General features: G+C 43.4%; 1 protein-coding gene across 3 annotated transcripts in view; it reads right to left on the reverse strand.

Moving 5' to 3' along the window:
* Positions 1-13,503, reverse strand: part of grm7 (glutamate metabotropic receptor 7) — a 232,835-nt gene that overhangs the window by 59,361 nt on the left and 159,971 nt on the right. For all 3 annotated transcript variants that reach the window (XM_084349688.1, XM_084349689.1, XM_084349690.1), the window contains exon 6: positions 9,786-9,986. In XM_084349688.1, the coding sequence (XP_084205814.1) occupies positions 9,786-9,986 (201 nt within the window). The remainder of the gene's footprint in view (positions 1-9,785; positions 9,987-13,503) is intronic.

Raw genomic sequence — 13,503 nt, forward strand, 5'->3', positions numbered from 1 at the left:
CTGATCACTTCCAGAGGGAGGAAGGTAAGCAGCTATGACACACGGTGTTAAAGTCATCAACACATTTCTAAATGATGCAAACTGCAGTTGTATACGACCACGTCAGCGTCAGAGTGATGTCGTGTAGTTATTTTAACACTGTTTGTTCCTAAACTTCATCAAACTGTGGCCGTTTGACCGCGTCCAGAACGACCCAAAAGTCCAGGATGTTAAAAATGTGAACAGTTTATCTTGAAGTCTAAACTGGACGTTAACGTTATGGAGCGGTTCTGTCTCCAGGTCGAGCACGTCATGTGCACAAACTGACACTAGCTCTGTAGGAAGAACGTGACGGTTTGAAGCTTCAGGCTGATGACCCGGCTGTGAGAACCTGTTGGTTCTGTTAGACTCTGCTAGACGGCATCCTCTCTCAGGACGGGTCGTCTCTCCGTCCTCTCTGTTATTATTCCTCTGTTCTTTGGCGCTGGGAGCCTCCCCTCCTCCCTCCTCCCTCCTCCCTCCTTCTCTCCCCTCCTCTCCCCCCTCCTGTTTGTTTACTGGGGCTGGTGCTGCTCGGTGCCGGACCAGAACTCCCTTTCAAGTTTGTATTTAATTTAGAGTGAAAGGGAGGCAGAGCGATAGAGAGAGAACAGAACTGTGGTGGAAAGAGAGAAGAAAAGAAAACGGCTGACGGCAGAAGCGAGGGACAGATAGTGTTCAGCCTCCTCTCTCTCAGATATCCTCGGGTCACAGCAGAACTGTTCTGGCAGAAAACTCTGCTGCTTATTGCAGCTTCTTTATTAATATTTGTTTCTCTCAATAACTCTGAAGTTTGAACCCTCTTTTGAATATTTTGCTGCACATTAAACATTTCTGTTCTTTCTCTTCGGTCTCACATCATGTTTTTATACTTTCACTCCACAGAGAGCTGATATCTGTCAGTGAGGTGAAACGATCATATCTGTGTGTACGATGTATGATTCATCTGAAGTGTATGAGAGCCTGCGTGCATGTATGAGTGCAGGCGTGCATGTATGAGTGCAGGCGTGCATGTATGAGTGCAGGCGTGCATGTATGAGAGCAGGCGTGCATGTATGAGTGCAGGCCTGCATGCATGTATGAGTGCAGGCGTGCATGTATGAGAGCAGGCGTGCATGTATGAGTGCAGGCCTGCATGCATGTATGAGTGCAGGCGTGCATGTATGAGTGCAGGCGTGCATGTATGAGTGCAGGCCTGCATGCATGTATGAGAGCAGGCCTGCATGTATGAGAGCAGGCGTGCATGTATGAGTGCAGGCCTGCATGCATGTATGAGTGCAGGCGTGCATGTATGAGTGCAGGCGTGCATGTATGAGTGCAGGCCTGCATGTATGAGAGCAGGCGTGCATGTATGAGAGCAGGCGTGCATGTATGAGTGCAGGCGTGCATGTATGAGAGCCTGCGTGCATGTATGAGTGCAGGCGTGCATGTATGAGTGCAGGCGTGCATGTATGAGTGCAGGCCTGCATGTATGAGTGTAGGCGTGCATGTATGAGAGCAGGCCTGCATGCATGTATGAGTGCAGGCGTGCATGTATGAGTGCAGGCGTGTTGCATGTTTCGAGGCCGTCATGCTAACATACGTCAGCTGACTGAGTCGTCTCCCACTGCAACCAGTTACATCTCTGACAAATCATTTTGTTTTTATCAACTGAACTTTAACTTTCTCCACCTCAGACTCTGGGCTCAAAACATCGACTGTGTGTTTTTGTGTTTAATTGATTTATCAGTATTTTTGTGACAGTTTTCTGTCGTGCACCTGCAGGGCTGTGACGGGGTACAGGTGGTGAACTGTCGGGCCGGTCCTCATCAGAAAAACAACCGTATAGGTTGTAAATGAAAGCAGCTTATAATGGCCCGTATCTATGTTTGTTGTTGGGCGGCGTCCTGGTCTAAACCCTGAAGTACAGTTTCATCTTTTCGAACCTGTAACCTCACAAAATGATGTAGATCAGTTCACCGATAATATCTGATAACGTTTCCAGCGGCTGAGCCACCAGAATAAAACAACGACACACTCAGTATCGTGTATATCTCTGTGCCTCATCATGTTCACGTTACACGGAGAAGAGCTGGTTTAAGTCCGGTAAGTGGAGGGCACGGTGGTGGAGTACAGGGCCACAGGTGAGAACAATGTTCCAGTCCCTGTTTCAACATTTGTAAGGGTGACACCACTGGATAGTTCTAACGAGATGTGACGGCATGTTTGTGGAGACAGAACCAGGCAGACACAACATGAGGTTTTTCCAACACTAAACCTGTTCAGAGCATAACCACACGATCTCACAACATCAAATTGAAAATTGAATATAAAGAACAGTGAAGTATAAACACGTCTTTGTTCTGTAGAAATGTACATTTACTCTGGTGACTGTGTTTCTAGAGGAGCTGCTGACTCAGAGACGGCCACAGTCACAGGCTGTAGATCCGGTCGCTGTGGCACATTAACTTCCTGCTCTCAGACTGATCATTTGGTCCGTTGCTTTCAGGTGATTACTGGAAAAAGAGAAAACTTCACCTTTATGAACATTTTCTCTCTGAGGCGACGCAGCAGAGAAAACTTGTAAAACATGTAAAACACATCTAGGGCCGGATCTACTAAGATCCCAAATTGCTTGTACTAATCTGCGTGCGCAATCTAGAAACTTGCTTGTGGGGTTGAACCGCGGTTTGTGGGCGATTTACTAAGAGTGATTGCGTTAATGACAACAGGTGCAAACGTGTTGGAGACACGCCTATTTAAATGGGAGTTTAGCGTCTTTCATGGTTTTCAGCACGGCGAGTTTGAGAGAGCAAAAGCGCAAAGTGAAATTCAGCCCTTTGGAGTTCGAAGTGTTGGTAGAGGAAGCGAATAATCATTTCAATGAGCTGCAGCAAAGGAATCTGACGGTCGCGCAAAGGAACGCCGTGTGGGAGAAAATCGATGAAAAAGTTAATGCTGTTGGAAAAAACAGGCGAACAGTGGATGAAGTGAGATGGAGATACCAAGACATCAGAAGAAGAACAAAAGAAAAATTGGCGTATAATAATATAAATATAATAATAATAGTAAACAAAGTACTGCGTGACTCCTTCTGTAGCTGGCTCCAAATCCGCTCTGAGTTCCTCCATCAGCTCCAAAATGGCCAGGCTGGATAGGCGACATGTTCTAATGATAGTTTCCTCATTCATCCCAAAAATGTTCACACGAGGGTGGAAAATGCGTCTCGGCGTCTCCTTCTTGCAACAATAACGGCAGACGTGTGCGCAATTACGCATACAAACCGTTTGCACCTCCCTTTGAGACGTGGTAAATATAGACGCAGTTTCTATGAGCAAAATTGCTTTCCGGTTTGATAAATCACTTTGCGTGTGCTAAATTAATATATTTACATTTTCTCCACCCACAACACGCCAATTGCGTGTAAACGCCCCATGTTGCATATTCATTGCTGCAAACGTACTAACTGGATGCAGACGCGCTATTTTGCACCTTTGACAGACGCAACCCTTTTTGCGCACTGTTAGTAAATCAGTTTGTACATTTTTTTGCGTGTGCAAGCAGTTTGCATACGTTTTAATACACGCAGACCTTCAGTAGATCTGGCCCCTAATGTTCAAACCCTCAAATCTGAGCTCAGACTGCAGAGAAACAGCCAGAGAACTAAACTGGATCTGAAACCAGAACACTGGTCCATGTCGGCTCGTCCGGTCCGTCTCAAACCAGCACGTTTCAGCAAGTCTGTGATTTTTCAGCTACAGAAGATGAAGATGAAGATGAAGATGTAGATGTAGATGAAAGTTTGTGGTTTGTGAGGATAAACAGAACTCTTTGTTTCTAGACCTTCTGTCAGTAAGCTGCTGAACATGCTGAACATGAACATGCTGAACATGAACATGCTGAACATGCTGAACATGAACATGCTGAACATGCTGAACATGCTGAACATGCTGAACATGCTGAACATGCTGAACATGAACATGCTGAACATGCTGAACATGAACATGCTGAACATGAACATGCTGAACATGCTGAACATGAACATGCTGAACATGCTGAACATGCTGAACATGCTGCTGCATCTTTAACTCGAGTGAGTCATGAATATTTTAAAGGTCAAACACAGAAAGAACATTTAAGAATTAACTGCACAAAAACAAAAACATGATTGCTTTAAAGATTTATGGATGAAAACTCCCACGAGACAGAAAATGTTTTAATGTGATGAAGAATCTGAGGCTTTAAATCTTCATCATGTTTCTATCTTCTGTCTTTGAGCTCAGTCTGTTGCTTTAACCGAGTCCAAACGATGCTGCTGTTGATCAGAACCCAGAGAGAGACCGACAGCCGGGTTCACAGAGACAGTAGATTCTCAATGGGGAAGAGCGAGCAGACGTTCTTAAAGTGCTGAAAGTCGACGGTGAGTCGATCTGGTGTCTGTTTGGTGTCGAGGAGCTCAATTATTAATTCCTGCCATGACCAGACAACTGCTGCAGATCAATACCTGGGTTAATAGCTACCACAGGCAACGCACAGAAACCGCTTGATATAAAATGTTTTTTGTTTCTCAGTCGATATCTGGCTCATGTTTGTTTCAGTGCGAATGCAAAGAAATCGTCTGTTGCTGGTGGAAAACGGAGAGCTGTGAGTTTCTTTCTTCTTTTTTTTTTACTAATCAATTTCTTAATTTATTGTGCTGCAAATAAAGTCCAATGTTATCTCTGAGATCATATCTGCTGCTTCAGGAGGTGGAGGAGACAGTGAGGAGGTGACGGCAGCAGCAGCACAAACACTGGGAGCTGAATCCTTTCCTTCCCGTGTGTGTGTCTAATTATTAAGACTCTAATAAACGGTGAGTGAGCGGTTCATCTGCCACTTTCAGTTTAAATTAGCACATTGCAGGCTTTGCTAATTACCTGATAAAAGAATCTCTGGAGGGGAAGATTTCCGAGGCTCCGTCTAATTCATTAAAACTATAAAACTATGCAAATAATGTGATGACTATTACAGGTGAAACTGCAAACAGCTGCTTTTATTGACGGGGTGATGTCAGATTTTCACAAGGTGCTAAATAATTATTCCAAGTGTTAAAACACTTCACACATTTCACACTGAAGCCGTCTGTTACATCACCTGTTGAAATCAATGGTAGTTATTCTGCACAATGCAGGTCTACTTTTTTTTATGACACAGAGTCAAGAACAGGACGGACAGGATGAGACACCACATCGGATCTCAACGTCCAACTGTCTCTTTTAATCTCTCCTCGTCCTCCATTTAGTGGTTTAATCCAGGAAACTACAGTACGTCTCTGGTTAGTTCTGCTCAGTCCAGGCGTTAACATCCGTCCTGACTGATCAGATCTCAGTCTGTCAGTTCACAGCTACATTAACCTGTGATGTGACGTCACTTCCTGCTCTACATGAAACAAACCCGTCCATCACTGGGACAAACAGACTCCATGTTTCTACTCAAAGACAGAAAGAAGTTCATGTAGAACATTTGCTGAATTTACAAGAAGGAACAAATAAGTCAGAATCAGTCAGAGACAGAGTTTCACACAGTTTATAAAGTGTCTCCAACTCAACAACTCACTAAACTGACACATTTGTTAAGGGAGTCTGGTGATGCTGTGTTACTGGTTCAATGGTCGGATCAGCTGAATGTTTCTGTATTAAATGAAATCTTTCACTAAATATCTGAACAGAACCATGAAAAGTTTAATCCCACTGCCTGATGTGTTCAGTGACCGTGAAGAGTTACGCTCCTTCTGAAGTGTGTTCGACAGACTAAAGAAGTATAAAGGTAGAGGATGAGGTCACACACACACACACACACACACACACACACACACACACACACACACACACACACACACACACACCTCACCCCTCGAGGCTGCCAGACTGAAAACAATAACATCACAATGCAGAACGCTGCTGTAATAACACTGCATTTCATTTGCATTTGTCTGGAGCGTGCAGGGTGTTCGCGGGCCGACTGCTCGCCATAAAGACGCTCCGTCCTGTTATTGGACGTGTAGGAAAGAGGAGCGGTGATGAAACTCCTCAGGCGGTTAATGTTCCAAACACTGGAGCCGATGGAGAGTCAGAAATCTTAAGACCTGGCAGCGACTTAATGACTGACTTCATTCTGTGCTGCGGGGCAATAAAAGTCTTAATTATTGCCCCTTTAAGAGCAATAAGGCCGTAAATCATCTCTCTTTACATCAGCTGCTCACACACACACTGAGACATGAGCTTCTGCAATGCTCAGATGATTGTGTCATAACTATGTACTCATAACTGTAACAAAACACTGTAAGTGTATTACTGTCTCTGTATTAAAGTACTTACAATACATTCTTGAAAATGTCATTTTATTCTCAAAGCAGTGACAACATGCAGGTGAATAACGTGACGTGTCCTGTCGGCTCAGCAACGAGCTGCACTACTGTTTCAGATATGCGACGACATGCCGAGACAAGTTTACTACGTGACACTAAAGCACAACAGAAGAAAAAAGCTATCAGTGAGCCAGCAAATACACCTTCAAGCTAGCAGAGTTAGCATATCAGCTAACGCCCACAGACGCTCAGGCAGCCTCCAGCTGGAGTCTTGTGTTGATGAGAAGCTTCATTCCTGAGACTTACTCAAACCTAACGTCCAGCACAGCTACGCTCAGGAGTGTAACAGCAGTCAGCAGGGAGTTCAAGTTGTTTCTTTGCTTTAACATCAGCAGTTTCAGAAAGACGTCGACTGTTTCTCCGTCAGAAAAACACATGAACCACCGACAGGAACACATCGGAGTCGGCTACATGAGGAGCTACAAACAGATCAAGTCAACATGATTCACTTCATAATGAACTAAAGATATATAATATATATAATATAATAAACACAAAATAATGATCTTTGTAATTGTTCCCGTCTGTCGCTGCTCAGCAACATGCAGCTCACACTGAGGACACAGTCTTTAAAACTCACGTCATGTATTTAAATCACACGTAAAATGATCCAAGTCAATTATTTAATGCAAAATATTTCCATCACGTTGAGTCGATGTGAAGAACTTTAATAACTGCAGTATTCTACACAAAAGTACTGGATTACACTCGGATTACTTTTATGTGTAATAATAAATAGGGCCCGGACTCGATTAAAAAAATTAATCTAATTAATTAGAGGCTTTGTAATTAATTAATCGAAATGAATCGCATTTTTAATCGCATGTAAATATTTGACCTGAGAACAGTGAGAAGCACTTTTTTCATATGGGTTTCAGTATACCATTGAATAATGACTGAATACAGAAGCTTAAGCAACAAAACATTGTTTATTTTTTTTCAAGGTGGTACTTAACCAAGACCAACAGACTAGGAATGCAAATTATCGATTATTCATTAATCGTTAGTTGATGGACCTTATGGATCGATTAACGATTACCTGATAAGATGCGATTTTCCTGAGAACCTAAATTTAAGGGGAAAATTTAAGCTGAACACTCCTTATACAGGACTCTGCACTAGTGTGTTAGTTTATTTTTAGAGCACAGCACAATGAAACATGTTTAAGTAACACGTTATTTGGTAAATGGTCTTTCCTGCCACGACACTATGATGATTACTGTATTTAACTACTTAAATCACAGGAGCATAAACTGATTTGTTGAACTCAGCCTGATGTAAACATTAATAAAACATAGGCAGCTCTATGTTTTCCCTGTGTGATGTTCAGGGACAGGTCAGGACAGTCTGAAGACAGAGAGCTCTGAGGTTGAAGTCTTATGCACCGTGAGACAGTGACAGGTCTGTAGGCTACCTACGTCCTGACCACATGTCAGCTGTTCAGCTGCAGCAGAGGAAACTCGCTGTTCTCAGCTCCACTGCGACGAGCGCTTTTTAAACAGTAGCGACCGGCTGAACTACGGGAGGATCCTGTAAACCGGCGCTGATCCGGTTTGTTTATCAAAGCTTGGTCGCAGTGCTGAGGCACCGGGTCGGTTTGAGCTGCGTTCAGGCGACATTAAAACTTTATAGATCCATGGGCAGTGATCAGTGTCGGCGGCTTTTTAACTCGTTAAATAATTGTGCTCCAGTATAATCGGTACGCCTGAAACTCATCCAGTGAGAAACGTTCCGCGGTGCAAAAATAAGTGCGATTAAAATGCGTTAATTTTTTTAACGCGTTAATTGTTGTGTAATTAATTAATCTTAATTAACGTGTTAAAGTCCCGGCCCTAGTGATAAAATTAACTAAATTTAAGCTTATAAAAATATGTTGTGTTCAATGAAACGTTGAAAACAATTAAATGTTATATATGATTAAAATACACAGCGTGAATACATTTTTACATTATTAAATAACAAATGACTTGTATATTCATCAAATACATTTTCTCAAACCAGGACTTTGTGTTTTTTCATCTGACTGTTTTGTTTTTGTCTCAGTTTCAGTAGTTTCAGAGTAAAAAGCTCCAGTTTGGAGGATTCAGGAGCATCTATGGGCAGAAATGTCATAAAATATTCACAATGTTTAATTCAATAGTGAACATTCACCCACAAATAAGTTTTGACCCTTAGAGTGAGACTTTAATATCGACAGAGGAAGTCCGCCATGTTGTGCTGCCACGTTTCTACAGAAGCCCAGAACAGACAAACCAAACACAGACTGAGTGCAACCTGCAGCCTCACCACTAGATGTCACTAAACCCAAAACCCTTGAGCAGAATAATGTCATTAAAGCCTCGTCTATACATTTTTACAGTCCGGTGCATCATCAGTGTCTGAGGGCGGCGTGTCACATGATGTAATCAGCTCTGCACAGACTCGCTGCTTCCAGCTAAACTGTGACCTCAATTCATCGTATGCTTTTTTTTCCTGTGAGAAAACAATAACCAGCTGCAATAAACTATAATAATATAATGACCCATTTACACTCATCATGTACAGTGTCTCACATCCAGATGAAAACCAGCTGAGATTCAGAGTCATTACTGGATCACAGTCACTGGTGAACTGATCAGGTACGTATCATGTTCCTGCAGCAGCTGGTAGACTGGAGGTGATGCTAACCAGGTGAGCTCCATCTGTAATAATGCATCATGATATAACTGTTGATTATTGAAACTTGGCGCAGTCGAGGAAGAAACAACACCACAGTTTTCTGACACGTAGAGTCGAAGGACTTGAGTAAATGTACTTAGTTACTTTCAACCACTGTGTATTTGTAGTTTGGAGGGTATAGACTACCTATACTCTATAGTACCTATAGGTACTATAGACTATAGGTACTATAGTCTATAGTACCTATAGGTACTATAGACTATAGTACAAAGTAACTAAGTAGACTACCTATAGTCTATAGTACCTATAGGTACTATAGACTATAGGTACTATAGACTATAGGTAGTCTATAGTACCTATAGTCTATAGACTGAGCGTGTTGTTTTCACCGATACACAACATGAGCAGTGAGAACAAATCACAGACATGATGTCATGTGAGGCAGATGATGAACCTTGAACGTTACAGTCTGTTCATGTTCAGTCTTCATCAAGAAGTTTAAGGATTTTGATTTAATTACTTAAAAAGACATTTTTAACATCTCCATATAAGGCAAGGTTAGTTGGACAGACCAGGACACAGAGGCTGCTTCACGGTCGGCCCGTTTCCTCTCTGGTAGATCTGATCCTCTGAAGCTGCGGTTGTCTCAAACACTCACTCATGTATTTCGGCCTTGAAGCATGTTAAAGCACACTTCAGGAGGACGGTCGGTGCGTCCACTCACCGTTGAAGCTGACGTTGCGGATGTACTTGAGCAGTTTCTTCCCTCCTGCCAGGTCCATCTCGGGACAGATGCCCGAGTTCTCCGGACACAGGTCCCTCTGCATGTTGTGGAGGGCGTGGGCCATGGCGTACACGGCGTCGATCACAAACTGGACCTTACCCTCCTGCTCGTACTTGGAATCGATGCCGATACGTTCCTGACCTGAGAGACAGAGACAGAGACAGACTCAGCATCTACAGATAAAAGGACAGCTGATGCTCAGAGACCATCAGTCTCTGACCAGTGAGACACTTTCCAAACTGTTTTCTATTGATGAGAACGTCAGATCTCAACAGCAAACATCACACCAACACTTTAACTTGTGCAACACATCACAAATCTGCACAACACGTTCGTTCTCAGCAGGTCATGAGTGGATCTGCTGCGTTACAGTCCAGCACCAGAGACACTGCTGCTTCTGTAGCTGATGTAAATGCTGCACGTATCAGCTTACAGAGCTCATTGTAGAGACACCAGCCGAGTGTTTCATGGCGTAGCTCTGCTAACTCACGGCACTAACGTTAATTAGCCACAGCTGATTACATCAGTCAGCTAAAACTGAGACGACTGTTGTACTTCCTCGCTCACACTGACCACGAGGTTCAAAGCTTCGAGTCCTTCGGTTACAAATAAAGACGCGACGCAGATTTTAAGAGCAGGAGAGTCTCTAGTCTTATTTTATAAGAAGGTCAGATGGATCAGAACCTCCGGTTTAATCCTTAAAAATGTGTTAATGTATTTAGTTTTTTTTATGTAAAATCTGAAAATCAAACAGATTTAATATAAATGTAGAGCAGGAAAAAGGACCACTTTCTTCTGAAAGAGTGTAAATGTAAAGTAATCCTCAGTAAAGTAATCTGAGTAAGTTACATTATGATTGATCACAGAAGTCACTGTGATTTGTTCACCTGCAGACTTCCTCACATTACTGACGGTGATATTTCCTGTGAGCACAGAAGAAGTAAAGCTTGAAGCATTGAGAGGTGCTGAGTGGTCCGGTGAGTCGACCCGTGCTGGCTCCCGTTAAAGCTTTTATATGCGAGCGCTGTGCAGCCGTCGGTGCTGAAGCCTGAGGGAGTGAAACCTGAGCCTGTCTCAGCAGAAAAGACGAGCGTGTCCAAAGTTATTTCCTCCCAAAACAGCAGCAGTTTGCATTCATTGAGAGTCTGATAACAGGATTATGATGACTGAGTGTCAGTCTGCCAGTGAAACGGGACGATATTAGCCTTTCATGAACTGCTGGATGGAGGACGGACATGTGGTCCGTGCTGATATGATGAAGGTGCCTCTGACACTGTTCTGTCGTCTCAGTGTTAAGTATGTTTGGTTTGTTTGGACATTTGATCATCGGTCTGAACTTCTTCTGCTGCTGAACATGGAGGTCACTGCAGCTAACGCCTGAACAACGTGAAGTAAAGTTCAGGTTCAGGTCTCTGATGGAGGAGCTTGATATTAACTATGTTAAACAGGTGATTAAATATTTAGTCTGATAACATTTCAAATGTCTTGGCAGCAGAAGGATTAACTCATTATATCTAAAGTCTGAGTCTAAAGTTAGCACAGGGATAAACTGCTGGCTAACATCGTTAGCTTGTCTGCAGCCTGGTCTCGCTCCACCTCAGCACCACAAATGCACAAAAAGTCCATTCAGACCTCCGGGTGATCCTGGATCCTGGTTCGGCGTCTCGCCTGAAGCAGCAGCACGATGGAAGTGAAAGAAATCTTATGACAAAATGAGACGTAACGTCTCCAGCTGTTAACCAACATAATGACTGCCACTTTGTTTCTGCAACGGCACGATTTCCTCAGAATCAGACGGAGCCCAGGATACTTTCCATAATTAAAAAGACGAACAAAGAAGCCTGTGTGATGATTAAGTCATATAAATATATATAGCATTTAATGACAATGAGAGGCAGAGATGCAAATACATTCAGACAATCACAGACGCAGTGGGGCAGATTGTAGTGCAGGGAAATCGTAGCACATTTCATTATGATGCACAATTACTTAGGATTGTTCTCCTGGTGTTTCATGAGACCGCTGCTGGAGACATTATGCAGCAAAATGCTAAATAAGTAAAGCGAGTTAAATGGCAGCAGCTGCAGGGCCACAGCCTGCAGAAGCATTTGGGTTCATACAGGAAAAAGATATCTCACAGTGTTAAAGAGGACAGGCTGTCCTGCGTCCTCATCTGGTCCAAGCCGCTTCCTTAAATCTGAATTTACTACATTATTGTCTTTTGTCTTTATCTCCGTGTGTCCTGATTAACAACAGACTGAGTCGATGCAGATGTGAGCTTTGTTTCTATTCTTCACATAAAGATTCTCAGTCTCATCAATTATCATTTAGTGATAATATAACTTCACCTGGTTCGTGTCCTCTCAGAGAAAACATCACTGGTAGTTTGTTTAAAAGCGTCCTGACAGAATTATCTCTCGTCATCATTTTCTCTACAACATGAGGAGCAGGACGCTGCAGATCCTCTGACGGAGGATTTCACACTTTGAATATTCCTGGAAACAACAGAAGGATGTTGATGACTCATCCTGCACTCGGGGGCGTATACATGTTGTCTGTCCAATGAGCTCTTTCTTAATTTCTATGATGCTGTGATGGACGTATAAAGAGAAGTAGCAAAAGCAACAGCTAACTGCTGCTAACAGCCGGCTAACATCGCTAACAGCCGGCTAACATCACTAGCACGTCTCCAGCCTCCATTTTATATGAAAAGAAGATAAATTGTGCCTAAAACTGCTGAATTAGATTTTTGAGATTAGATTTTCTTGGGACACGATGACAGGACTGATGTGTGGACGGGCTGATGTGTGGACGGACTGATGTGTGGACGGGCTGATGTGTGGACGGACTGATGTGTGGACGGGCTGATGTGTGGACGGACAGAGGACAGTCGGTCTGACGGACATCTTCAGTCTCAGCGATGAGCGGAGTGAGAAGTTCTTGTTGTTTACTGTTGAACAGCACCGACCCGCTCCATCATACTGATCCTCTCTGGACTCCACACAGTGAAGTTTCCTCTCTGTCACGACATGTTTCACACGCACCAGAACAAGAACCTCGGCCCTCCTGATCCATATTGTTTTCTTCAAGCCGATGGTCCTTGAGAAGTTTTCCTCTTTCAAACGATGTTGTTTGTTCACTCTGAGAACGTAATGAGTCCTCTGAGGTCTCAGTGACCTTCAGCAGACCTTCGCTCGCAGATGTAAAATGCCTGCAGGCCTCAGCTGGTTATCTTCGGACTTGAAAACAGAACTTTTTCAGTCGTCTGTAATTTCTGGTCCTCTTTAATTGTGACTGGGATCCTCAGAACCGTCCCTTTCTCCTCATGAATACTTCCTCTGGATCAAACTGGTCAGAATGACTCATTTTCCGTTCATGTATACGCCAGACAAGAACATTAATATGTGCTGATTCTGCAGAACCCCTGACTACAACACAGATCCGGCCCACACCAGACACAGAACGATGGCACCTGGACCGCCCCAGAACCATCTTTTACTGTGACTAAAGTGATGATGACGTGAGGATGGACGGTCTCATCACTGAACATGAGTCCAGGCTCATGTAGGATCTCATTAACTGGTGCTGTTCACTCAGCAGTGGACTGGATCACCGTATGAACTGGACCTGGTTAACCTCTGCGTGTCTCCTCAGCACT

The sequence above is a fragment of the Pagrus pagrus genome (genome assembly GCF_965226575.1).
Source record: "Pagrus pagrus genome assembly, chromosome: 3".
Classification (NCBI taxonomy): Eukaryota; Metazoa; Chordata; class Actinopteri; order Spariformes; family Sparidae; genus Pagrus; species Pagrus pagrus.